The following is a 27,258-nucleotide window of genomic DNA, read 5'->3' as shown; positions in this document are numbered from 1 at the left end:
AGCTGTTCTTTTCTACTTCACCCAAAACTCTGTCTCTGAGATTTGATTCAGCACCGGTGCACAGAGGCTGAGCTTTCAGCCTTACTAGCAAGTGCGTGAGTGGCTGAGCCAGGCTGAGGAAGCAGGTTCCTAGACTCAGCAGGCCACCTTCCTGCTCCTGGGGCAAGAACCCCACCCCCCAGCTCCCCTCCTGGGCCTCCTCGTCTCCATGGCTACCTCTGCTGACACCCTCCACCTCACCCACAAGGGCAGGGCTCGCCTTCACGGGGGTGCAGCCTATCAAGAGAGGTTTGTACGTGTGCGTGTCTGTGCGTGTGTGTGAGATTTACCCAGGAGAAGGAGATGTGTGAGGGGGACAGGAAGAGGGAGTCCTTCCTCAGTCAAAAGAAGCAGGAAATTCCTTTCTGCCTTTGGTTCCTTGAGAACTTCTCTGGGCTGTATGGAGACAAGGGAGGGCTAGGGTGATTCTGAGATTAACCCTCCCTGTCCCAGACAGAAACAAACCCAGGGAGAAGGCCTGCAGGACAACAACTGTTCCTTTCTGACCCAATCTTCCCCTCAAAGAGGCTCTGAAGGGTCCTGGCCCCTTCTGAACAACTTGAACCTTTGGTCCAGAACTCTGCATTATAAACAGGTAAAGTGTTTTGGTATCTTCAAGGTGCCCCTCATGTATACAATCTCATTTTGTTCTTTTTTTTTTTCTTGGCCACATCTCTCGCTTACAGGATCTTAGTTCCCCAGCCAGGGATCGAACCCAGGCCCTCAGCAGTGAAAGTGTCAAGTCCTAACCACTGGCCCGCCAGGGAATTCCCTAATCTCATTTTATTCTTACAATAAACAGACAATAAGTCAAACCTAGAGTTTGTTGGGGGTATACTTTATTAAAAAAATTTTTATTGAGATATAATTGACATACTAGCTTTAGCTGTACAACATAATGACTCACTGTTTGTATGTACTGGGAAATGATCGCCACAATCAGTAAGGCAAGTTACAAATTATTTTTCTTGTGATAAGAACTTTTTTTTTTTCTTTTGCCGTACGTGGGCCTCTCACTGTTGTGGCCTCTCCCGTTGCAGAGCACAGGCTCCGGACGCGCAGGCTCAGTGGCCATGGCTCACGGGCTCAGCCGCTCCGCGGCATGTGGGATCTTCCTGGACCGGTGCACGAATCCATGTCCCCTGCATTGGCAGGCGGACTCTCAACCACTGCGCCACCAGGGAAGCCCTAAAGCTCTTCTTCTTTTTTTTTTTTTTAATAAATTTATTTATTTTTGGCTGTGTTGGGTCTCCATTTCTGTGCGAGGGCTTTCTCTAGTTGTGGCAAGCGGGGGCCACTCTTCATCGCGGCGCGCGGGCCTCTCACTGTCGCGGCCTCTCTTGTTGCGGAACACAGGCTCCAGACGCGCAGGCTCAGTAGTTGTGGCTCACGGGCCCAGTTGCTCCGCGGCATGTGGGATCTTCCCACACCAGGGCTCGAACCTGTGTCCCCTGCATTGGCAGGCAGATTCTCAACCACTGTGCCACCAGGGAAGCCCTACAGGGAAGCCCTAAAGCTCTTCTTTTTAACTTCACCCAAAACTCTGTCTCTGAGACAGATTAGGCACCGGTGTACAAAGGCTGAGATTTCAGCATCAGACTTACAGTTTTCAAAGTTCCTCCGGGGCTGTGAGCTTAGCCTCACAGTGGTCCTGGGAAGCAGGTGGAAGTTTCCACAGCTCACCAAAGGCCATGCTGCACTGGGGGGCAGATGTGGAACTAGAATCCAGGTCTAATAGGGCTCATTCTGACACACAAAGGTCTGCCTTGTGTGAGAATGTGAAGGCCACACCTGTGGGCCTCCCAGCTGGGTAAGGGTTTGGGATCCACCCCAGGATGGGGAGGCTGGGCTAAGTCCATGATTCTGAATTCACTTTGAGGCCTCAGGGCTTCTGTGAGAGAAAGGAAGGCAAACCACAGATTGGAGGACAGACTTTGCTCCACATTACGGAACCACTTTGAGTTTCCATATTCACAGCCAGGCACCTTTGCTCATGCTGTCTTCTTGGAACACCCTCATCCCACGTTCTATTCTAGCTAACTCATCATGCTTGCAATTCACTTGGATCTTTATCTCTTCTAGGAAGCCTCTGCCCCTCTCTGAGGCTGGATCCAGTGACCCTCCTCCCAGCTCCCACAGCATCAGTTGATTGCCTATAGCTTAATGCTGACCACTTTGCATTAAAAATGCAGGGGCTGCATTCTTTCTCTCTGTCCCAATAGTCAGAGAGCTTCTCAAGCGCAGGGACCCCACTTTCTCACTGTGGTCAGTGCCTGGCACTCTGTAGTAAACGCTATTAACTAGATGAATGACCAGAGGTGGGTTCAAACGCCTCAGTTCCTTCATTGCTACCTACGTTAAGGGATTGTGGACAGTGTCCTATTCATTTCTGGCATATAGAAGATGCCCAGTTTGGGACTTCCCTGGTGGTCCAGTGGTTAGGACTTGGTGCTTTCACTGCTGTGGGCCCGGGGTTTGATCCCTGGTCGGGAATCTAAGAGCCCACAAGCCGCTGTGGGGCCTAAAGAAGCAGAAGAAGCAGTAGCAGCAGCCGAAGCCCAGTTAAAGTTTCCAGAATCGAATTAAACAGAATTAATCGTTCTGTAAATACAGTACATCCCACATCTGAGCAGAGAAGCTGCTTGGTTCCAACACACTTAGATAAAAAGTAAGTGAGGGGACTTCCCCGGTGGCGCAGTGGTTAAGAAGCCACCTGCCAATGTTGGGGACACGAGTTTGAGTCCTGGTCTGGGAAGATCCCACATGCTGCAGAGCAACTAAGCCCGTGCGCCACAACTACTGAGCCTGCGCTCTAGAGCCCGCGAGCCACAACTACTGAAGCCCGCGTGCCTAGAGCCCGTGCTCTGCAACAAGAGAAGCCACCGCAATGAGAAGCCCGCGCACCGCAACGAAGAGTAGCCCCCCTCGCAGCAGCTAGAGAAAGCCCGCGCATAGCAACGAAGACCCAACGCAGCCCAAATAAATAAATTGATTTAAAAAAAAAAAGTAAGCGAGGTAGTGAGCTCAGAACTCAAAATATGTGCTCAAAATATTTTCTGATTTCCTTCCTCCTCTGGACTGGGGATGGGGGTGAGGAAGATGGGTTCAGTCCTCCCAAAGAGTCTCATCATTACTAGGAGATTCTTCCCCAGATGCTGCTCCATGCTCTGGGGCTGCTAGTGCACAGTGGCCTCAGCTTTGTGCTGGGGGAAAGGCCCTCTGCTCTTGGACAGAAGTGGAGGCTCCGGGTTGTGTTTTGGGGCACACAGTAGGCCTGCAGTTTGTAATGGATTGATGGTAAAATAAAGCAGGCCCCTTAAGTCCATCTTGGGGCTCCCAACACCCCAACTGTCTCCCAAATCTAACATATAGTAGGCACTTACTAAGTATTAAACCTAGTAAAGGATTGAAGGGTCTACCAAACCCCAAAGCAAGAGAACGGATCCAATAGCGCCCCCTTGCGGTGCTCTGCATCAAGAAGTCACCTGGTAGAAACGTCTGCAGTTCCACGAGCGAATGCTGGACAGCACAAAGGATCCCAAGCTGCCAGGGGAGGGGTCCTTGTCGGGGATATAGTCTACGCTGTCTTCCGCCCATTTTTAGAGATGGGGCACATGGGCCCAGAGAGGGGAAATGATTTGCCCAGGGGGCTCTGAGAATTCGCTAGAGGGGCTTAGGGCGGCGGTCTGACGGCGGAGGCCCCCGAGCGACCTGTCGTGGAGCTGAGCGTGCATAGCGAGCATCTTGTATTTGCTTAGAGCGAGTGTGTGTTCGGGGCGCCGGCTGAGAGGGGCCTAATGGAGATACTGCAGCCCCCGGCTGGGCCTCTAGCGGCGGAGCTGGAACTAGAACCCGGATGGGCGGACCCCGGCCCCGCGCCCCCTCGCGCTCGCTGCCTGGTGCAGGGCGCCCCCTAGCGGGGCGCCGGGATCTGGCAACGCCACGCTCTCCGAGGCCCGCCTGGTCTCACGACAAAAGAGCTCAAGTTCCGGGGATCCGAGCCCACCGCCCCAGGGACCGGGCGGGTCCTTCCCTCGGTGGCCTCGCAGTCTCAGCCGAGGCGGTGGGGAGCAGGTTAACCCGGTCCCCGCGGGTGGAACGGAAAGTGGGCGGGGCTCCCGGAGGTGGTGTCCTCGGGGCGGGGCGCGCGGAGTTCGCAGTCCGGTGCGCACTCTAGCTGGAGTCCGTTGGAGCTTCACACTCGGTCCCGAGATGACGGCGAGCAAGCGGGTGGCGAAGGTAACCGCGAGTAGGATGACCCCTTTGTCACGGTTCCGGTGACTTTCTATTTCGTCCTCCCTCCATCCCTCCTCAAGCTCTCCGAGCGCATATGTTTGTCTGGGTACCAGGGCTGGCTGAATCCCTGCATCCCTGCCCCCTCCCCAGTGGAAGAGCGGGTCTACGAGAGGGGCCAGAGCTGGAGTTTGGGGAGGTGAGGACGTGTCGAGCTGGGGTGTCGCTGGCTCCCTGAGCTGTGCTGGGGATGGGGATGAGCCACCTCCCCCCAAATTGGTTTCAGTTTCATTTCTCTGACAGAAACTTTTGATAACAATTACGTGCGTCTCAGGTGCGGGAAGGGTTGGTTCCTTGGCGTCTTTTTTGGAGCCAGGCGTTCTGTTGGGGGTGGTGGCAGGTGCCTTTTGAACAGAGATAACCGGGACAAGGTCCTTGTCTTGGAATAGCCCATGGCCCGCCCCATATTTTGGTACCCACATTAGAGTCCCGAGAAGTATGCGATGCTGAGTTGGAGTTGAAAGCAACGTTCTCAGGGTATTCTCGGGAGGAAGAGATGCCAGGGAGAACCTAGAAGGTGTCCTGGAGTAGGTGGCATGTATTCATTAGTTCTACAAATGTTGTTGAATGCCTCCTATATGCTGGCTCCCGTTCTAGGAGATAAGGAGGCAGAGATAAACAAACCTACCCCTTCTGAGCTTTCATTCCGATCAGAGACACAATTTGAAATGAGATCGGGAAGGATGGGGAGGGGGCGATTTTCCCCAGGAGGTGGGAAAACCCAAGGTGTTTGGAGGACTGAGATGTGGCTGGGACTGGAGATAGATGGGGAAGGTAGAGCAATCCTGGGTTGGACACCTCTCAGGCTTTGAGGCTCTCAGAAGTGCCCCTCCTGTGTGCAGGCTTGAGGGGGGTGAAGAGGGGGTGCTACCCTCAGCCTCTGAGAAGAAAATGATCTGAGATTGCGGCACCCAGAGCAGGCTCAGCCCAGAAGGACTGAAATCTGGACGTAGGCAGCAAAATGGGGCAGAGAGTCTTTCCAGCCAAGTGGGAAAGAGCTAGGAGCCAGTATTTATAGCACTGGCACCACTAAATGCCAGGTAGTTTACATTAGTTATTTCATCTCATTCTCACAGCAACCCTGTGAGATAAGTCCTATACCCCCAATTTACAGATGGGGAAGTTGAGGCTCAGAATAACTTGATTGTCCTAGGTCACCCAGTAGGGAGTGATGGGGCTGGGATTAGAGCCCAGATTGGTGGGGCTCCAACCCACAGGCTCTTTCAGTGGCTTCCTTACTTTCATTTTCTGTTCCTCTGAGTCAGATGATTTCCTAACAGGCCTCAGGAACGAACTGTGTGTCCTAGCTTGGCTTTCAGCATCCCCAGGCTTTGGGAAAGTCTTGAGAGAACTCATATACAACCGGTAAAATCCAAGTTCTTCCAGTTATAGTAAACTTGGGGAAAATGTCTATTCCAGAACTTCTCTGTTCAACCTGGGGCTTCATTCTTGCTGAAGAGTCACAGATGATACTGGAACTAGGACTTGTAGTAGCAGATGCTTCTAGTTTGGGGTAAAAGATAAATGAGGGGTCATAGATTCTGGGCAGAAGGTGCAAGAAGCAGTTTGTTGGCATGAACAGTGTATGGAGTATGGAAAGATAAGAAACAGGAGATAAGGGTGTGTTTGTATGTTGGGGGCAGAGAAAGTTTAGATGGTGCTCAGTGTGAAGGGACCTCTCCCCAGCTGTGGACTGGCTTTGGGGACCTTTCTCTCTGCCTTTGTTTATACCAGGGTTTCCCAACCTTGTCACTATTGACATCTTGGGCCAGATAATTTTCTGTAGAGTGTTTGTCAGCATCCCCGGCCTCTACCCACTAGATGGTAGTAGCACTCCTCCGTGTGTGACAGCCAAAAATGGTCATAGACATTGCCAAATGTCCCAGGGGCAAGTAGGTAAAGTAACGCCCCAGTTGAGAACCACTGGTTTATACCATTTGGTGTTCCAGAAAAATATGACCTGCCCTTGAAAGTCTTTTTTAAAAAAAGACTTTATTTATTTTTAATTTTTATTTTGGCTGCACCGTGTGGCTTACAGGATCTCTGTTCCCAACCAGGGATCAAACCCACGCCCTTGGCACTGAAAGTGTGGAGTCCTAACTACCGGACTGCCCGGGAATTCCCTGAATGTCTTTTTTTTTTTTTTTGCTGTACGTGGGCCTCTCACTGTTGTGGCCTCTCCCGTTGCGGAGCACAGGCTCCGGACGCGCAGGCTCAACGGCCATGGCTCACGGGCCCAACCGCTCCGCGGCATGTGGGATCTTCCCGGACCGGGGCACGAACCCGTGTCCCCTGCATCGGCAGGCGGACTCTCAACCACTGCGCCACCAGGGAAGCCCCCCCTGAATGTCTTTTTATCTGTTGCTGTTTTGTTTGTTTTTTTTTAATAAATTTATTTATTTATTTATTTTTGGCTGCTTTGGGTCTTTGTTGCTGTGCGCGGGCTTTCTCTAGTTGTGAAGAGCGGGGACTGCTCTTTGTCGCAGTGCGCGGGCTTCTCATTGCAGTGGCTTCTCTTGTTGCAGAGCGCAGGCTCTAGATGCCCGGGCTTCAATAGTTGTGGCACGTGGGCTCAGTAGTTGTGGTGCACGGGCTTAGTTACTCCGCGGCATGTGGGATCTTCACGGACCAGGGCTCGAACCCGTGTCCCCTACATTGGCAGGCGGATTCTTAACCACTGCACCACCAGGGAAGTCCCGCTGCTTTTATTTAAAGGTCTATTACAGTGGGGAGAGGCAGCATAGGGGTATAGGGGTAAGAGGTACAAATCATTAGGTATAAAATAAGCCCCAAGGATATATTGTACAACATGAGGAATATAGCCAATATTTTATAATAGCTATAAATGGAGTATAACCTTTAAAAATTGTGAATCACTATATTGTACACCTGTAACATATAATATTGTACAGCAACTATACTTCAATTTTTTAAAAATTTTTTAAAAAGAAAAGGAAATATATATATTTTTAAAGTCTATTGTTTCACAAGATGGACCCCAAAATGGAGAGAGGGGTTCTTTGGTCTAATACATTTGAGAAGTACTGCACGCTTCGGCTCATACCTTGGAGAATCACAACACACAGTAACGTGTTAAAGGCTTTGGGAAGTCCTGTAGGAAAGAAGTCTGTTTAGCCTAGTGTTTCCCAGTGTACTTGACCGTAGAGCCCTTTTCCCATAATAACTATGAATCTTGCATGGGACGCACCGTATACATTTGCTCTTACTGGCCCCTCTGCCTTGGTACCTCTCCAGTTCTCTGCGTGGTAGATTCTTATTCATTCCGCATGACCCAGCTCACAGTGTCACCCTGCGTGAAGCTTTCCTGCTCCCCTCTCCTCTCCTTCCCTATTATGTGTCCACATGTTATTCACATAATCACATCCGTGTTTCTTCCATTACTCCAATGAAGTTCTCGAGGGCTGGGCCATGTCTTAGTCAAGTGGCAATAGAGGATGCTATTGAGGAGAGGGCTGTTGGGGGAACTCAGTGATGTCCAGGTGACTGGGTCACCTTTCTGGGAAAGTGAGTCACTGCTTGTCCTCTTGTTTCTCTGCTTGGTGTGTAGAGTTCTCCTCTGCTATGGTCTGCCTGAGTCATTTCCCCTCCCCAGGCCTGGTCTGGAGCAGTTTGACAGGCACAGGGATGATGTCTTTGCTGCCTGTTCTGCCCTGAGCAGTGTAAAGGCACGTCATCATACTGGGTGTTATGGAAGGGAGGGAGGACCTCGTGACTCTCCAGGAAGAGGACAAGAGGACAGACATTAAGTACCTTGGTTTCAGGAGAAAAGGCTCCTAAGAGAGTTTACTCCCAAGTTGTAACATCTGGAAGTAGTGATGTGCATGTTCCCTCCACCTGGTACCTACAGAGCTGGCGTGAGGCTAAACTTGGGTGATTCACTCCAAGCCCTGAGCACTGTGCCTGACACATATCAAGTGCTCAGTAAATGACTCTCTATGACTCTGCCAGCTTCTGTCCCCTGGGCGGTCCTGTTTGGGACTTGGACAGTGTGCTGGGGGGCAGGGGAAGGGGGCTGAAGTCGGGGAGACTAGGCCAACCGCCCGTGCTCTGTCCCCCTGCAGGAGCTGGAGGACCTTCAGAAGGAGCTCCCCAGGTACCTGCGGAACCTGTTCAGCGATGATGGAAACGTGCTGGTGTGGCACGCTCTCCTCCTGCCTGTGAGTTTCCATAGCACCGTGGCCTGGGACTGGGGCCACTTAGGCCAGGAGCCTGGGCAGGGAGGGTTAGGACTGGGCATGAATCTGCCCTGCCTTCGAACCCTATTTTTCACTGGAGGTTATCATTGGCAGAGGGGGTCTCTTTCTGGATTGACTGCTTCTGAGGTTCAGGCCGACTGATGAAGAGGCTAAAAGCCTTCTGGATTTAGTAAGAGACCCTTCTGCAAGCCAGTAGCTACCAAGCCCACCATGGAAGCTTCAGTAGACAAAGGGCATAAAAAAAAAATGAAAAAGAAAAAGAGGAAAAGATCTGTTGGGTCTTTGTCAAAGGATAGGGATAAAGTTCCTGTTTCCCACAGTTGGCAGAATTTGCTGCCTCAGACCTAAAATGTGTTTTGTTCTCTTTTAAAAATCGTATTTCAGGGGCTTCCCTGGTGGCGCAGTGGTTGAGGGTCCGCCTGCCGATGCAGGGGACACAGGTTCGTGCCCCGGTCCGGGAAGATCCCACATGCCGCGGAGCGGCTGGGCCCGTGAGCCATGGCCGCTGAGCCTGCGCGTCCAGAGCCTGTGCTCCGCAACGGGAGAGGCCACAACAGTGAGAGGCCCGCATACCGCAAAAGAAAAAAAAAAAAGTCGTATTTCAGAAAATTATTGTTATATATGACAACACAGATAACTCATCTCTACTATTCTGCTTTTTCTCTGTTATTATTAAAGATCATCTCGGTAGAATCTCCCTTTGAAAGTAATATTCCAAAGGACCCATCAAAGTGCAAGATGTCTATTGTATCATCTAATTATTAGTGACCACAGATATTTTCTTTGAGAAGTTCATCTATATACCTTTGGATACTTGGAAATAAAAATGAAAACAATTGAGCTTTTTATTAGCTCTTTGGAATTTAATGGGAACAATTCATTTGATTTTTTAGGATTTGGACTTCTTACTGACAAGGCAATGGCTTGGGTTGTGCCATATTCTTTTCCTTTATTTTTAAAATTTATTTTTTTATTTATTTTGGCAGTGCTGGGTCTTAGTTGCGGCACGCGGGATCTTCGTTGCGGTATGCGGGCTTCTTAGTTGCGGCATGCACGCGGGATCTAGTTCCCCGACCAGGGATCGAACCCAGAACCCCTGCATTGGGAGCGCAGAGTCTTACCCACTGGACCACCAGGGAAGTCCCTGTGCCGTCTTCTTTTTCAACTGACCTGTAGCCCAGAACAATGGAGAAAGGCTTGAGTCAGGGCAACCCTTGACCCTCCGTCATGTCCTATGGGCCGCTGGGTTGAAACAGTCCACCACACCTGCTCTGGGCTGGAAGAATAACAAAATGCTTTATTTACCTCAGGACTTCGGAAGAAATGGGCTTTCTCAGCTGACCCTAAGGTGCAGTGTGAAGCCCTCTGTCTGGTCCAACTTCCTCATCTTTACAGATGAGGAAACTGAGCCCCAGAGCTGCTCAAAGCCACAGCAAGCTCGAGGCGGAGCCAGGATGGGTTCCCAGGACCCAGGGCTCTCAGCTTCACGGCTCCGCCACCTCCTTCCTCTCATAAGACCCGGGCAGCCCAGCCTGCAACCCCTGCAGAAGGACACACAGACGCTCTCTCGTCCTTTTCTGAGGCCTCACCCGTGGCTTGTGTCTCCTTCCCAGGTCCCAGCCTCTTCTTATTATCGAAAACATGAAAGCTAAGGCATTTTCTTTATCTGCCCAGCATTTGCTCCAGCTCTTATCTCAGACACACCCAAGACCCCTATGGCTTCCTTTCTGCCTTCTGCTAAGGAAGAGGAGCTCTCTTAAAACCTTGACTCTACGCTTGCATACCTGTGTCATTCTGACTGTCTTTGTCCTGTCTTCTCTATCACGAAGGTTCTGGAAGGATTTGGAGCTTTGGAACCAGCCTGAAGGCCCCTGTGCTCTATGCTGGGGTCACCCAAGTCCTGAGGTTCCTCCCCACTAGGGTTGTAGAGTACTGCCCACGTGTGGAGAAGTCAAGTTGACAGTGCTGAGTTCCCATCCTAGCACTGTCACTGTGGCCCTGGGCAAGTTACTTATATACATTACACTTGAGTTTCCTCATCTGGAAGTGGAGATGCTAATACTCATGAGTTTTCATAATACTTATCCTAATAGCTGACATGTACATAGTGCTTGCCATGTGCCAGGCCCTACTCTAAGCTCTTAACGTAAATTAGCTCACTTAATTCTTACATAAACCCTATGAAGAAGTCTGTTTTTTGTTCCGTATGGAAAAGCACAGAGAGGTTAAGTTACTTGCCTGAGGTTACACAGCTAGGACGTGGCAGAGCCAGGAGTCACACTCAGGCAGAGTGGCTCCAAAGTCCACATAACCCCTCCACTGTGCTGTATGGGCTAATGTGTGTGGAGCCCTTAGCACAGGGTGGCACAGAGTAGATGCCCAGGAAAGCCTTCTGGTTGCTGGAAATCTAGAGGGTCTTCTACTGGCTCCTGGCAACTGGTCACTCCAGCTCCGAGTTCCTTTTTTTCTTCTTTTAACATGGTAAAATACACATAACAGTATGTACCATCCTCATCATTTTTATGTTCTGAGTTCAATGACACTAAGTACACTCACATGATTGTGCAACGATCACCACCATCCATCTCTAGAATTTTTTCATCTTCCAGAACTGAAACTCTGTGTCTATTAAACACTAACTCCCCATCCCTCCTTCCCTCCAGCATCTGGTAACTAATTTTCTATTTTATGTCTATGAATTTGACTATTCTAGGTACATCACATAAGTGGAATCACACAATATTTGTTCTTTTTTTTTTTTTTTTTTTTTTGGATCTAGCTTATTTCACTTAGCACAATGCCTTCAGAGTTTATTTGTGTTGCGGCACGTCGCCATTCATGATTCTTCCTAGGAGTGAAGCAGAGGATGCCTGGGACCCTGGGGTGGGGGCGGGGAGAGGGGGAAACCGGATCCAGGCCCTAGAAGGAAAATGAGCACAGAGCTTGATCCCTCTCTTGCACAGGAGAAACCTCCCTACAACCTCAAGGCCTTCAACCTGCGCATCAGCTTCCCTGAGGACTATCCATTCAAGCCTCCGACAGTGACATTCACAACCAGGATCTACCACCCTAATGTGGACAGCAGCGGGCGGGTGTGCCTGCCCATCATCAGCAAGGAGAACTGGAAGCCTTTCACCAAGACCTGCCAAGGTGGGCCTGGGCCCTGCCTAGAGGGAGGGACCTGGACTGGATGGGGGAGGGGGTCATGGGACTGATTTTCAGTTAGAAAAGCCCAGAAGAAAGGAGATAAAAACTGTGAGTTGGGCTTCCCTGGTGGTGCAGTGGTTGAGAGTCTGCCTGCCGATGCAGGGGACACGGGTTCGTGCCCCAGTCTGGGAAGATCCCACATGCCACGGAGCGGCTGGGCCCGTGAGCCATGGCCGCTGAGCCTGCGCGTCCAGAGCCTGTGCTCCGCAGCGGGAGAGGCCACAGCAGTGAGAGGCCCGCGTACTGCAAAAAAACAAAACAAAACAAAACAAAACAAAAAACAAAATTGTGAGTCTCAGCTGAGCCTGTCTTCAGATAGAAGGGATGTGTCCTGAGATCCTGGGCTGGCTGACCTGCTCCTGCCTCTGTTCTCATACCTGGGCAGGTGGGAAAGAGCAGCATTGCTCTGGGTCAGGGGAGAGAGAAAGAGAAGCAGCTGGGCTATAGAGGGAAGGGTTTGGGATAAGTAGGCCACATGCCCTATCTGGGGACCTTGGTGAAGTCTGTTCCTTTCTAGGGCTCAGTGCCCTAAATGACAGCTGAGGGGACTGGCCTAACAATGATAATATACATCACTTAATTAGGCACTTAGGCACTGTGCTAAGAGCTTCACATGCCTTTTTTTTTTTTTTTTTTTGGCTGTGTTTTGCAGCTTGTGGGATCTTAGTTCCCTGACCAGGGGTTGAACGTGGGCCCCCAGCCCAGTGGAAGCTCGGAAGCTCAGAGTCCTAACCACTGGTCTGCCAGGGAATTCCCACATGCCATTTTTTAAAAGTTCACGTTTTTCTTTTTTTAAAACAAATTTATTTATATATTTATTAATTTTTGGCTGCGTTTGGTCTTCGTTGCTGCGCGTAGGCTTTCTCTAGTTGCGGCAAGCGGGGGCTACTCTTCGTTGTGGTGCACGGACTTCTCATTGCAGGGGCTTCTCTTGTGGCAGAGCATGGGCTCTAGGCACACACGCTTCAGTAGTTGTGGCGCGTGGGCTCCAGTAGTTGTGGCTTGCGGGCTCTAGAGTGCAGGCTCAGTAGTTGTGGTGCACGGGCTTAGTTGCTCCGCGGCATGTGGGATCTTCCCGGACCAGGGATGGAACCCATGTCCCCTGCATTGGCAGGCGGATTCTTAATCACTGCACCACCAGGGAAGCCCCACTTTTTTTCTTTTTAAGATTTATTTATTATTCATTTAATTTATTTTTGGCTGCATCGGCTCTTAGTTGCGGCCCGTGGGATCTTTGTTGCGGCATGCGGGATCTTTCCTTGCGGTGCGCGGGCTCTTCATTGTGGTGTGCGGGCTCCTCTCTAGTTATGGCGTGTGGGTTTTCTCTTCTCTAGTTGTGGCACGTGGGTTCCAGAGTGCGTGGGCTGTGTAGTTCGCGGACACAGGCTCTCTAGTTGAGGTGTGCAAGCTCAGTAGTTGTAGCGCGCAAGCTCAGTAGTTGTGGCGCGCAGGCTTAGTTGCCCCATGGCATGTGGGATCTTAGTTCCCTGACCAGGGATCGAACTTGCATCCCCTGCATTGTAAGGCGGATTCTTTGCCACTGGACCACCAGGGAAGTCCCAAAAGTTCACTTTTTTATTTGAAGTATAGTTGATTTGCAATGTTGTGTTAGTTATACTTATGCACATGTGTTCAGTTATACTTATGTACATATATTCTTTTTCCTATTCTTTTCCATTATAGTTTATGACAAGATATTGAATATAGTTCCGTGTGCTATACAGTAGGACCTAGCTGTTTATCTGTTTTATATATAGTCGTGTGTATATGTTAATCCCAAACTCCTAATTTATCCCTCCTCCCCCCCTTTTCCCCATGGTAACCATAAGTTTGTTTTCTATGTCCCTAAGTCTGTCTGTGTTTTGTAAATAAGTTCATTTGTATCGTATTTTAGATTCCACATACAAGTGATATCATATATTTGTCTTTCTCTGTTTGACTTACATTACTTAGTACGATAATCTCCAGATCCATCCATGTTGCTGCAAAGGGGATTGTTTCATTCTTTCTTATGGCTGAGTAATATTTCATTGTACATATGTACCACATCTTCTTTATCCATTCATATGTCGATGGACATTCAGACTGCTTCCATGACTATTGTAAATAGTGCTGTTTTGAGCATTGGGGTGCATGTATCTTTTTGAATTAGAGTTTTCTCTGGATATATGCCCAGGAGTAGGATTGCAGGACCATATGGTAACTCTACTTTTAGTTTTTTAAAGAACCTCCATACTGTTCTCCATAGTGACTGCACCAATTTACATTCCCTGCCAACAGTGTAGGAGGGTTCCCTTTTCTCCACACCCTCTCCGGTATAAAAATTCACTTTTTTATTCCATATTATGTTTTTGGTATCTATCCATCGATGACAAATTGAAATTATAATGGAGTAATCATAGTTCAGGCATACAAAGATGGAGCTGGGTAGCCATTGAGGACCTGGCCTGAGACATGTCCCTGCACCACTGAGAGCTTGAACTTTCTAACCCAGGGACACCAGCCATTTTTAACCTACCAACTTCATTTAATCCCCTCAGAAGCCCCCTGAAACAGTGCTCTCATTAGCTCCGTTTAATAGTTAAGGACACCGAGGCATATGAGAGGAGAAGCACTTGCCTGAGCTGGCCGGTGGCAGAGCTGGGATTCGGAGCCTGCTTGGGTGACTCTGGAACAGCACCATCCAGCAGGACTTTCTGTGGTGATGGAATCCTTCTATAGCTGCCCTGTCCAATGCCACGGTCACTAGCCACGTGTAGCTTTCGAGCACTTGAAATGTGGCTGATGTGACTATGAACTGCATTCCTAATTGTAGTGAATTTCCATTCATTTAAATTGAGATAACTACGCATGGCTGGTGGCTACCACAGTGCACACTATGGCTCTAGAGCCTATGGACGTAATCAGTGTGCGATCAATCCTGCCTCTGGACCAGCTCGGGAGTTCTTAACCCTGGAAACAAGAATCCTGGGGGCGGGGATGGGGAGGACTGGTCCTTGGATGAGCTTCAGGAGGTCAGCGAAACGCTCTGAACCCAGAACCACACGTCTGTGTGTATGCATATGTGCATGTGCCTGGGGAGATGGGCCACTGCCTTCACCAGGTTTCCAAAGTCGCCCGTGAAAGATTTCCAGCCATGGGGCAGTAGTGGTTTCCAGTCTTAAGCCTCAGAATCCTTTTTCCCAAATAAAAGTTGTTTTGGAATCCTAATAACACAACAGAGAAAAGCAAAGTGTTTCTTCTTGAAAAGGGAATAGAACCCAGAAACCCTGTTTATCTCACCAACCCCCATGATAGGTAGCTTCTGTGACACCGTGAAACATAGTTTGAAAAGCACTGATGTAACTGGTTATGGCTTTGGGCATCATCAGTGAATGTGGTGAGAGGCATTTCATTTGGTTGTAGCGTCATCCTAAGACATGGAACCTCCTGGGGGGGTCTCCCAGGGAGTGAGTGTGATGTTTCGGGGAGTGGGCAGCCGTCGCTTCCTTCCCAGGATTTTTTTCCTTCCATCCTGATGTCCTGATCTGACCTCTCTCCCCAGTTTTGGAGGCCCTCAACGTGCTGGTGAATAAACCAGAGCTGGGGCAGCCCCTTCGCTTGGAGCTTGCTGACCAGCTGACCCAGGACCCGGAGCTGTTCAACAGGAGGGCCAAAGAGTTCACCCTCCAGTTTGGAGTGGACCGACCCTTCTAACTCAGCCTCTGACCCACCTCTGCACTGGATGCTTTCTGTGTGATGGACGGACACATGTCATGGGCTAGGGGCCAGAGCCCCTTTGTGGTCCATTTCCTGCTCATTTCTTCCAAGTTTTCCTTCTTAGATTATTAGTCATTTGTGTGTGTGTGTGCACGTGTGAGTGTGTGTGTGTGTATGTGTGTGTGGTGGTGGTGGGGCCGCAGTTATGTGTGTGGTACGTGGACCCACTGGCCTCAGGTGTGCTTTCCCCACTTCCTTTCTCTGCCCCAGAGCCAGGGGCATTTAGGTTTGCAGAGTCGCAGGGCAGCTCTGCAGCGCTCTGTGATGTGGGAAGCCTGATCCTTAGAGACTCAGGCTGCCTTGCAGGCCGGCTCGCGGGAAATGAGCCCAGCAGCCAACCAGAATCCCCCGAGGGCCCAGGCATGGGGGGTGCGGGGAGGGCAGAGGGGCAGGGGGGAGTATGGGAGGGAGGCAGGGCACAGGGATGAGGGACTCCTACTTACGTTGAGTGTTTTGCTGATGGAGTGATTGAAAACAGCCAGACCGCTGATAGACATGTAGAGATGCAAAACCTTTTCTCTTCCACTGATGAATCATAAAGTGAAGAAACTAATCTCCATCCCAGAAATCTGACTACATGGGGTTTTTTGGTTGGTTTTTTTCTTTTAATTTTTCTTTTGGCCACACAACCAGGGATCGAACCCACACCCCCTGCAGTGGAAGCGCAGGGTCTTAACCACTGGACCGCTGGGGAGGTCCCCTGACTACATTTTAAACCACTTGCTATCCCATTAGGTTGCTGGTTCCTAGGGACCAGGCTTTAGGCGGGGAGGTGTTTCCCCTCCAGCTTCCAGTCCACGGAGCCAGGGAGACCATGTGTTTGCCCAGCTATTAAAGTCACAGATGGACTGTGGAGTCCAACTGAGTGTTCACTGAGGGGACGGGTGGTTCATCGGGAGAAGAGGAGGCTGGGGATTTAGCTGCAGTCTAGCCAAAGGTGTGACCCTGCTTTCCATCAGCTGAGGGCTCGCTGGGCATGGAGCCTTGTGTGACCCCAAGCATTGTGGGGAAAGCTGGCCGTGAGGGACTAGACCACCCTTGGCCTGAGCGGTCGTCGACACATCCACAAGGGTAACACCCCCATTTTTATAGAGGAGGCAACCAAGGCACAGAGCGCTTCAGTGGGTTGCCAGGTCCACTCTGCTGATCAGGGCAGAGGCCACCCCTCCAACTGCACTGCCAAGCTGGCTGGGTTTTGTTTTTGCGTTTTTCATGAACTGTTCTCATCAGCGCACATGCTCCAAATGGCTGATAAAGCCAGACAAGATTGTTAGCGGGAAATTATACTCAGCTCCAGGGTTCATCTCTAGTGAGCAGCAGAAAAACAAAAACAAGCCAAAACTCTAGCCAGGGTTGGAGGGATTACAAAGGAGGAGCTTGCTGGGTGCAGTGGTTCTAGGCTCCTAGAAGCCCACTGGCTTTTAAGAGACAGAATATGGGGTATCTTTGAGTCAGGGGAATCACTGCAGGCCCCACTAGCCTAGCTGGGGTGAGATTAGTCCCTGCCCTGGAATTCCCTAATCTGGGAGAAGTGTGGAAAAAGGGAAGAGAATTGGGAAAGTGCCACCCATGGCTGGAAATGTAAGATGTGTTGTTACTTTGGGCCACGACTTAAAGAACACTTATGTGACAGGCCCCGGGCAAGGCTGTTTGTCCTTTTCATGATGTCATTTAACGCTCACAGCACCTGCATGATTTTGAGCTCCTATCATCCCCATGCAGACGGTAAACTGAAGCTCAGAGAGGTTCACTCACTGGCCCAGGGACACACAGCTGGTTAGTGGTAGGACCTAGCCCATTCTCCTCTCCCAAATGCCTTTCATGGTTGTTGAGAAAATCATGTCAGATGAGGAACCCTGGCGGCCGGGGTTTATTATCCAAGTGAGAGATGTTCCTGGTGGGGTAGGGAGGGAGCACTAAGGGGCTAGAGCGGTTTTTACAAAAGAACTTTTCATGTAGTTAAGACTGGTGCCATGTGCCCTTGTCTGAGCCCCAGCAGTGCTGCCACCATGAGCAGAAGTGAGCCTCTGGGCCACGGCTGGTCAGCTGGGCTCCCTGCCCACCTCTGCCCACAGGGTTGGTCAGCCCCTCATTTCTTCCCTCATTTCTTCTTGGTCTTCACCAGTCCCTTCTGCACGAGGCTGCGGTACAGCTCCTGGATGTAGGTGTAGACGCACTTGGAGTCGGGCACTGCCAGCCGCACCATGTCATCCACTTCCAGCAGCTGGGCACAGTCGGCCAGTTTCCTGAGGGGCAGGTTGGGGAGGGGTGAGGAGGGGTGGAGCAGAGAGCCAACGGTGAAGGATGCGGGGCCTAAGGGGACAGCCCGGCAAGGATGAAACCCACAGAACTGTGTGTGGCAGAGCTGGGAGGTCATCTAGGGCAACCGTCCCATCGTACAGATGAGATAACTGAGGCCCAACAGAGTTAAGACTCAAACTCGGCGTGGTCTGATTCCTAAGCCCGTGTTTTCATTGCACTGTGTGCCTTCACGTAGGAGCGGGACCTCCTGGTCTATAGTTCTGCACTAGCCCACCCCTTCCACGTGCTCATATACCTGTCCTCAGGGAGAGTTTAAAGGACAGAACCCCAACACTAGCCAGAGTGTTGGCTTGTAGCTGCAACATCTCCAGCTTCATCCAGTTTCCGTGTATTTATTGAGGGGTGCTATGTGCTAGGTACTCTTCCAGGGAATTCAGCGCTGAACAAAATAATTCCCCACTCTCATGTCACTGACACTCTCACTGCAGTAGACAGACAGTACTCAAACAGAAATCGATGGTGCAACAGACGATGAGAGGTGCTGTGGAGAAAAATAAGGCAGGGAGGCGGGACAGGGTATGTGTCTGTGTTCAGGGGGATGTTTTCTTAATAGTATGTTAGTGATGGCTTTATTTTTTTATTTTTCATCTATTTATTTATTTTGTGCCAGCACCTTGCAGCTTGTGGGGTTTAATTCCCCGACCAGGGATTGAACCTGGGCCCTTGGCAGTGAAAATGCGGAGTCCTAACCACTGGACCACCAGGGAATTCTCCAAGGAGAATTTTAATAGGGAGCCCAGGAAAGTTCTCTTAGAGTAAGTTGGGGACGTCCCTGGTGGTCCAGTGGTTAAGACTCTGCGCTTCCAGTGCAGGGGGCACAGGTTCAATCCATGGTCGTGGAACTAAGATCCCATGTGCCGCGGAGCAACTAAGCCCGTGCACCACAACTACTGAATCCCACGCGCCTAGAGCCCGTGCTCCGCAACAAGAGAAGCCACCGCAGTGAGAGGCCCGTGCACTGCAACAAAGAGTAGCCCCCGCTCGCCACAACTAGACAAAGCCTGCGCACAGCAACGAAGACCCAACACAGCCAAAAATAAATAAATAAAACAAATTTATTAAACAAAATTTAAAAAGAGTAAATCGGGTACATATCTGCGGGAAGAGGATTCCAGGCAGAGGAAACAGCATGTGCAAAGGTCCTGAGGCCGGAGTGCTTAATGTGTTTGAGCAACCGCATAGAACTTAGCAGCAAGTCCTCTTTTTCTAACTTCCCAGCTGCTCTCTGGGGCCACGTGCTACTCCTGGCTTTGCTAAAGCTGATCATCTGATCTAACTGCTGTTGGGACCTTGCCACCATGTGCCAGGAGTTTTATCAAGTGCTTCCCTCCCCCACCTTTTTTTAGTTGCGCCACACAGCTTACAGGATCTCAGTTCCCCAACCAGGGATTGAACCCAGGCCACGGCAGTGAAAGCCTGGGATCCTAACCGCTAGGCCACCAGGGAACTCCCCAGTGCTTTCCCTTGAATGGTCTCATTTACTCCACTCCTCTATGTTCAACCAGCAGAAGAGGGACTGGAGACTCAGAGCATTTTGGTGATTTGCCCAACGTCAAAGTGAGTGACACAGCTGGGACTCCACCGAGGCCTGCCTGATGCCTCTGGAATCCCTGCTCTGTAGTCGGGTCTCAGCAGTCCCAGCCTGCCAAACCGCCATGGGTGCTGGCAGTAGGAGAAACCAGGGTCCCAGCGGAAATCCTCTCTTAGAGCTGAGGCAGCTGGGCCGAAACCCAAGCCGGGCTGGCCTGGGAGCGGGAGGCAGGAGCACAGATGGGAGGATTTCGAAGAATGGGACGAGCTCCCTGCAACCAATGCAGTGCTCTTGGCTCCTGGGTGTGGGTCGGGGTGCTGTTCCCATGCAGGAGAGGCAAAAGCTTCATTCCCACTGGGCTTGGGGAACGGGGTCGGGCTCCTCGAGCAGCACAGCCCATCAAGCCGCCTGGGGGCCCCAGCGTTGACCGTTCCATGGGAATCAGAGGCAAGTTCTAGAAGGGAGCCAGCTGCGGCAGGGGCCCCCTTACTTTGCACGCTTAATCTGCACACCAGGCCCTAAAAGAGGTTAAGTCAGCTGCCGAGGGTCAAAGAGCTAGGAAGGGGGACTTCCTTGGAGGTCCAGTGGTTGGGACTCTGAGCTTCCACTGCAGGGGGCACGGGTTCGATCTCTGGTCATCACTGGTCAGGAAACTAAGATCCCGCATGCCTCATGGCGTAGCCAAAAAAAAAAAAAAAAAAAAGAAGAGCTAGGAAGAAGGAGGCACCCCCACCTCTTCTCCCTCCAGCTTCCATCCCCACGCATCCCCTGCCCATCCTTCCCTTTTCACCGCTGCCTGATGCCTCCTCTCAGCCTGTTACCATCACCTGATTATTCCTTCTGCCTTTCTGTGGCTCTGCAGGCTTGGAGCCAAGGCAAGGCAGTTGCAGGAGGACAATGACCCGGCCCCACAGTCCGGGGACCCCTGGTCAGGGCCAAGCCACGTGCCCTTCTGTATTCACCAAGAGCTCTCAGCCCTGACTAGGAGTTTCACTTTCCAATCCTGGTTCATCACCATTAAAGGTGCTTCTGAGCCCAGAGCAGGACATGGTGCTCCCGATGCCCTCAACCCCCCACCCCAGGGCACTCCCCCCTCCCTTGGCAGGATCAACTGGAAGGGATCTTCTGGAGCACCAAGTCTGGTGGGTTTCAAACGGCATCTTGGTGCCCTAGGGCCCTATAGACGTGCTTCAGGGACCATCTTGGGAAGCAGGGTTGGGCGCTGAGCTGGAGTGCTCCAGGAACCCCTCCCAACCTCAGAAGGCCTCCCTAAAATCTGTTTAATATGTTGGGCATTCATTTAATATTTTGCTTGAGGAATCCGTCCGGGGGGAAAGAAACATCTGAAAAGCACAGATCAATATCAGCCATCTCGTCTTGCCGATGGGGACACGCAGGCCCAGAAAGGGGAAGATTGCTGCCCAGGCTTCCCTGCAGGCTGATGGCCAGGCCTGGACTAGACCAAAGGGCTCAGCCTCCTGGAACAAGGTGCTGCTAACATCCCCAGTGACTTATTCCCTGCCCCGGGGCTTTAGAAACACACTCAGCGGGAAATGCATTCCTGGGCCTCAGAGCTGTGCTCATGGACCACTCCCTGTGCATAGTCCTGTCTCTACCAGGAAGCTCAGAAGCCCCTCCCAGGTGGGAAAGGACAGGCCGCTCCAGGCGTGAGCTCCTTGGGAGCCCCAAGGCCATCAGGTCATGCCTCTCCGGTGGGTGGAGATGGAGGCCTTTGGCTGAGTCTGGTTTTGGTGCTTCTGTGGGGGGAGTGCCCCCTCCTCCCCCTCTACCTGGCAACCATGTCTTGGTCTCTTAGGTTCTTCCTTGGGCCACACTGATCCTCACACCACCTCCTGCCTATCTAGTCCACCCCTGTCTCCATCCCTCCACCACCCCGGCACCCAGCTGTGTGAACCCCAGCAATAAATCCCCTCCAGGTCCCACACTGAATAATAATTATCATAACAACTGTGATATCATTCGTTATAACATAGGACCTAAGATTTTTTTTTGAAGTGTTTGCCATGGGTTAGGCACTGTTTATTGGGACTTTACTTACTTAATTCTCACCATAGCCCTGCCAAAGAGGAAATGTCACACCCATTTTAAAGATCAGAATATAGAGGCTCGGAGAGGTGAAGGAGCCTGTCCAAGATCACACAGCTAACAAATGGCAGAGTCAGAATCTGGCCCTAAATCTCAGCAACCACCCTGTCTGCCCCTCCTCTACCCCTGACCCTGCCTGCATTTTCTTCACGGCACCTGTTCCCTCACATTATATTTCACACGTATGTGCGTTTATGATCTGTCTCTCCCTTTAGAATGTGAGCCACAGGCACGCAGGGATTTTGCAACTTTCTCTCACTGCTATGTCCTAAAACAGTTCCCAGCAATCAAAAAATATCTGTTGGGGACTTCCCTGGTGGTCCAGCGGTAAAGAGTCCACCTTCCAATGCAGGGGACGTGGGTTTGATCCCTGGTCAGGGAACTAAGATCCCGTAGGCCGTGGGGCAACTAAGCCCACGCACCACAACTACTGAGCTCGCGCGCCTCAACTAGAGAGCCCACGTGCCACAAACTACCGAGCCCATGTGCTCTGGAACCCACACGCCACAACTACAGAGCCCACACGCCACAACCAGAGAAGAGAAAACCTGCATGCACAACTAGAGAGAAGCCCGCGCGCTGCAACAAAAGATCCCGCATACCTCAGTGAAGGTCCCGCATGCCGCAACTAAGACCCGATGCAGCCAAAAATAAATAAAATAAACAAATAACTCATAAAAAAATATCTGTTGAATTCATGAATATGTGGTGACAGCCTCTACCTGACCACCGCACTACCCGACCCCTGTGAATCCGGCACTCGATTCTGTGTAGGTGACCCAAGCTCCCACCCACGTCTGCATCCCCTGGCATGGCTTACTCGGCTGTGGAGAAGGCCAGGGAGAAGTTGTGCCGGCGCTTGGTGGGGTCCAGCGCAGCATAGTCAAAGGCATCGGGGAAGAACTTGTGGATGAGGGCACAGAAGGCCATGCCACTGCTCCAGCTTGAGGAGAAGTTCTGGATGTCCACATGCTGTGGGCAAGAGGGGCCCAGAGGCCTTGGTGAGCCTCAGCCAGAGGACCTGGACTTTGCCCCCTCCAGACCTCCCACCCTCTGGGCTTTGCACCGCACAGACCCTCCCAGCACTGCTGCCCTGGGGAAGGGTCCCTTGCCCCACCATGCACCTCGTAGCTCCTCGTCATGGCCCGGCACCACTCCAAGAGCATGTTCTTAACGCCGCCGATGGCTGCCCCCGCGGCCTTGGTGTTCCGGAACAGGGCCGTGGGGCCCGAGGCCGCCCTGTGCGCGAGGGACAGAGAAGGTCAGCCCAGAGAGGTGGGAGGGTCCCATCAGGGAGGAGCCCCATCCCCAGATGTCAGTCCTCCTGCCCAGGCTCGGGCTGTTCCTATTGCCCCTCAGGACTCCCCCACCCCGACCGTCCAACCAACCCAGCCCCACAGCTCCTTGCATGCATCTTACCCCCCAAACTTGTCTATGATGGCTTTGCGGTTCTGGGCACGGGGCCCCCGGGGCCGGGCAGGGGCTGACACCCTGCGCTCTGGTGCCTTCTCTTTCTTCTTCTCCTGTGAGGGAGGGGGCTCCGTGGGACTCTGGGACACGTCGCTGGGTGAAGATTCACTGCATGGAAAAGTTCGGAGAAGGGTGAGAGGGGCTGGGACCAGCCACCTAGGAGGGAGGAGGCTGGCTGAGCGCGGCCCCTGCAGTCTCAAGAGGCATACGAAGCTGTGGTCCCCAGTCTCGCACACGTTTCCTCTGGGCCCAGCACCGGGAGGGCCTGGGAAGGAATAGTGAGGCTCAGTCTCACTTTGGTGAGCGTGTGGTCTGGTGGCAGGTGTGGACGGAGCTAGAGCACATCTGAGGTCTGACCTGGGTCTGAATCCTGCCTTTGCCTCTTATTTGCTGTGTGATCTTGGGGCTGTCATGTCACTCCTCTGAGCCTCAGCTTCCTCATCTGTAAAATGGGGCAAGAATAGCTACCTGACAAGGTGGTTCTAAGGCCTGTGTGGGAGGGGGAAGGTAGACCACGCTCCACGAACGTTCAGCCGGGTACCTTTTCCTAAGAAGGTGACACGGAGGTGACCTTCAGCTCGAAATAAAGGAAGACTCTTCTAATGACGAAAGCTGTGCCCTGGCAAGAGTAAGGCTCTCATGTTACCCAGCACCAGCCAGGCACCAGGCGCTGGGCTGAGTGCTTTATACACAGATGTCGTTCGAGTCTCACAAAAATCCTACGGGGTAGGTACCATGACTGTGCCCACTTCACAGGGGAGGAAAGGGACAGTGATGCGGCCAAGGTCACACAGCTGGTAAGTGGTGGAGTCATTGTCCAAACTCAGGCTTTCTGCTCACTCGCTTCTGGGTGAGGCTGACACCACGGAGGCAACCAAGACCAGGAGGCTTCAGCGATGAGTGAGAGACGGACCAGGTAGGCTCCATTGTCCCTTCGCTCCCACACTCCGGCTCCTTTTGTCTCCTGGGCTCTGCCCTGGGCTAGGGGGCTGAAAACCATAATTCCTGGCATATCTTGAGACCAGCACTGGGGAGGCCCAGGCCCAGGGGATGGCAGCCTTTGAAGGAAGCAAGCGGTGGCGGGGGGGCGGGGTGCTTCCCTGGTGGCGCAGTGGTTGAGAGTCCGCCTGCCGATGCAGGGGACACGGGTTCGTGCCCCGGTCTGGGGGGATCCCACATGCCGCGGAGCGGCTGGGCCCGTGAGCTATGGCCGCTGAGCCTGCGCGTCCGGAGCCTGTGCTCCGCAACGGGAGAGGCCACAACAGTGAGAGGCCCGCGTACCGCAAAAAAAAAAAAAAAAAAGGAAGCAAGCGGTAGGAGGGGTTGGAGCTGGGGCTCCAGAGTCTGACATTACCTGGCTGAAGGACTGGTCTCTCCGGAAGCTGCGGTGTCTGGACTCAGCCCATCTAGGGGAAAGGAACGGGAGGGAGGCAAGCTGGGGTGACCCATGGTGCGCTGCCCGCGTGATCCCTCAGGGAGGCCCCTGCGGCGTCCGTGGGCTCCTGGGCCCTCACTCACCTGGGCTGAGGCCGCTGCCCTCCTCCGTGGGGCTCTCCGGCCAGTCCTCGGCGGAGCTGGGAAGCGCTCCTGCCCCTTCCTCTGACTCTTCCTCCGCAGCCTGGTCCTGTTCTTCATCAGGACAGCCTGGCTCCTGGAACGAACATGGGCTGTGTGGGCTCGCCCCTGCCTGAGGCTCTGTGAGGGCTTCAGAAAGATCTGGAAGGCAGCCTGGGGCCACAGTGCTGCATCCCCCACCCCAGGGTCTTGATATCAGTGGGTGGAAGACTGGATTGTCCCAAAGGAATAAAGCAGGGGAGGGGCTTGCTTGGGGGAGGGCTGGGCAGGGGGCTCCGGAGCATCGTGGGGCTTCCTCCCTCCTCTCCTCTTCCTCACTCACCACCTCCTCCTTCACCTCCTCCTCCTGTGGTTCAGGCTTGGCCTCATCTTCCATGGCCTTCTTCTGAGAGTCCGACTTGGCCTCTGGAGCACTGGCTTTCTCCTGGGCTTCAGCCTTGGGCTCCTCGGTCTTGTCGCTCTCCTCCTGAGAGGCCAGTGTGGCCTCCTGCTTCCCAGCAGCCTCCCTGCCTCCAGCCTTGGCCTCCTCCTTCCCTTTGGCCTCCCTGTCTCCAGCCTTGGCCTCCTCCTTCCCAGCAGCCTCCCTGCCTCCAGCCTTGGCCTCCTCCTTCCCTTTGGCCTCCCTGTCTCCAGCCTTGGCCTCCTCCTTCCCAGCAGCCTCCCTGCCTCCAGCCTTGGCCTCCTCCTTCCCTTTGGCCTCCCTGTCTCCAGCCTTGGCCTCCTCCTTCCCAGCAGCCTCTCTGCCTCCAGCCATGGCCTCCTCCTTCCCTTTGGCCTCCCTGTCTCCAGCTATGGCCTCCTGCTTCCCAGCAGCCTCCCTGTCTCCAGCCTTGGCCTCCTCCTTCCCAGCAGCCTCCCTGCCTCCAGCTATGGCCTCCTCCTTCCCTTTGGCCTCCCTGTCTCCAGCCTTGACCTCCTCCTTCCCTTTGGCCTCCCTGTCTCCAACCTTGGCCTCCTCCTTCCCAGTAGCCTCCCTGCCTCCAGCCATGGCCTCCTCCTTCCCTTTGGCCTCTCTGCCTCCAGCCTTGGCCTCCTCCTTCCCAGCAGCCTCCCTGCCTCTAGCCTTGTCTTCCTGCTCCCCAGCAGCCTGTGCCTCATCATTCACATTGGCTTTCTCCCTAGATCCAGGCTTGGCCTCTTTCTCATCAGCCTTCTGAGAGGCCAATGTGGTCTCCTCTTTTCCCTCAGCCTCCTTGGGCTCAGAGTTGGTCTCTTCTTTCCTATCCGCCATCTCCTGAGGAGCCACGGTGGTCTCTTTCTTCCCACTGTCCTCCTTTGGAAGTTCAGCCTCCCCTTTGGATTTCCCCTGGAATTCAGCTGACATGCTGTCCTCAGCTGGTGCCCTTTCCTGCTTTCCTGCCCCATCCGGAGGCACCTCTGTGACGGTCCTCTCAGCTGGGCCTGTGGCCTCCTCCTCAGCAGAGGCTCCCCCTCCCACTGTCTCCGGGACCTCCGTGGTTGGGGACACAGGGGTCCCGTCCGCAGAGGGCTTCCCTTCCTTCCGCTCCATCTCTGAAAAGAGAAGACAAGCAGGCCTGGTCATGCCCCCTTTCTGCCGGTGAAGGCCCTGGAGTCTGGAGACCTGCGAGTCAGTCCTGGGTCCCCCACTGCTCGGACATGTGACACAAGTAGCCACTTTCCCTTTGGCTAAATGAAGTGATGGAGCACCACATGCCCCAACATGGGTGCCGGGCCAGCCACGTCTACCTGACGCTGGATGATGTCCACTTAAAGGTCCTCTGCAGGCTGTGACTTGGGCTTTAAGGAACACTGGGTTCTTGGCCTCTTTTCGAATAAGCCAGTGAGGTGGCTATAGTCTGACTAGCCTCCTAGACCCCCATGGAGCACTTGCTATTCTCCCCTTTTGATGGAGATAGCTGCCCTCATGCTCAGAGCCCAAAGCAGACAGAAGTCTCTAGATAGAACTTAATAATACTGTTTTTTGTTTTGTTTTGAGTATTTATTTTATCTATTTATTTTGGCTGCGCCGGGTCTTCGTTGAGGCACGTGGGCTCTTTTAGTTGCGGCATGCATGCAGGATCTAGTTCCCTGACCAGAGATCGAACCCAGCCCTCCTGCCTTGGAAGCTCCGAGTCTTACCCAATGGACCACCAGGGAAGTCCCTGATAATACTGTTTTGATTCCATTGTATTTATTTTTACAGTTACTCTCTGTTTCTGGCCAGTGATATCGAGTTTCCATTTCCAAGAGTGATATAAAGTTTCTTTTATAAATACATTCATTGAAGTAAAGTAAGTTAATTCAAAGGAAGACGTTCAGGAGAGCAGAATACAGGATACAAAATACCTAAATCATGGAGGTGGTGTTCAAATGCCTGAAATCTGGGAAACCCTGGGCCAGCTTGGTCGCTGGGTCTCTGCCAGCACTGCCAGCCTGTGTGTGTGGTTCTCTGAAGAGCTGGGCCTGGGCATGGAAGCGTTTCTTTTGGTGAAGAACAGAAAATACTCTCCCTAAGTAACCTCTGCAGGGAGATCTGATCCTCCAACTTTATCATGAGGTTTCTTATTCAAGTACTGTATATACAGTCAGCCTTCCTTTTCCGTGGGTTCTGTGGATTCCACCAACCTTGGATGGAAAAAACTTGAAGAAAAAATTCCAGAAAATTCCAAAAGGCAAACTTGAATTTGCTGCCACTTCAACTATTTACATAGCATTTACATTGTTATGAACAACTGTTTACATAACATTTTCATTGTACTGGGTATTATAAGTAATCTA

At 52.3% G+C, this 27,258-nt stretch overlaps 2 protein-coding genes across 2 annotated transcripts; one reads left to right on the top strand and one right to left on the bottom strand.

Moving 5' to 3' along the window:
* The first annotated feature begins 4,179 nt into the window (after positions 1-4,179).
* On the top strand, positions 4,180-16,868 carry UBE2L6 (ubiquitin conjugating enzyme E2 L6). The gene is made up of 4 exons (XM_081240054.1): positions 4,180-4,278; positions 8,415-8,510; positions 11,513-11,699; positions 15,301-16,868. The coding sequence occupies exons 1-4, from the start codon at positions 4,252-4,254 to the stop codon at positions 15,450-15,452; spliced, it is 462 nt and encodes a 153-aa protein (XP_081096180.1). The 5' UTR covers positions 4,180-4,251; the 3' UTR covers positions 15,453-16,868.
* A 606-nt stretch (positions 16,869-17,474) lies between these two features.
* Positions 17,475-26,029, bottom strand: SMTNL1 (smoothelin like 1; the record flags this gene model as incomplete). Its single annotated transcript, XM_081239386.1, has 8 exons — positions 17,475-17,761; positions 22,295-22,446; positions 22,599-22,713; positions 22,894-23,052; positions 24,299-24,350; positions 24,463-24,595; positions 24,842-25,087; positions 25,625-26,029. 8 exons carry the CDS (start codon positions 26,027-26,029, stop codon positions 17,617-17,619), a joined length of 1,407 nt encoding a protein of 468 aa, XP_081095512.1. The 3' UTR covers positions 17,475-17,616.
* Positions 26,030-27,258: the final 1,229 nt, after the last annotated feature.

This window comes from Mesoplodon bidens (assembly GCF_964165515.1).
Source record: "Mesoplodon bidens genome assembly, chromosome: 7".
Classification (NCBI taxonomy): Eukaryota; Metazoa; Chordata; class Mammalia; order Artiodactyla; family Ziphiidae; genus Mesoplodon; species Mesoplodon bidens.
This window is presented reverse-complemented; position numbering and strand designations above follow the sequence as displayed.

Excerpts from the sequence above, each read along its gene's own strand:
- UBE2L6 (XM_081240054.1), top strand. The coding sequence starts at position 4,252 with ATGACGGCGAGCAAGCGGGTGGCGAAG. Across the intron at positions 4,279-8,414 it reads CGAGCAAGCGGGTGGCGAAG|GAGCTGGAGGACCTTCAGAA; the intron begins GTAACCGCGAGT and ends GTCCCCCTGCAG. Across the intron at positions 8,511-11,512 it reads GGCACGCTCTCCTCCTGCCT|GAGAAACCTCCCTACAACCT; the intron begins GTGAGTTTCCAT and ends TCTCTTGCACAG.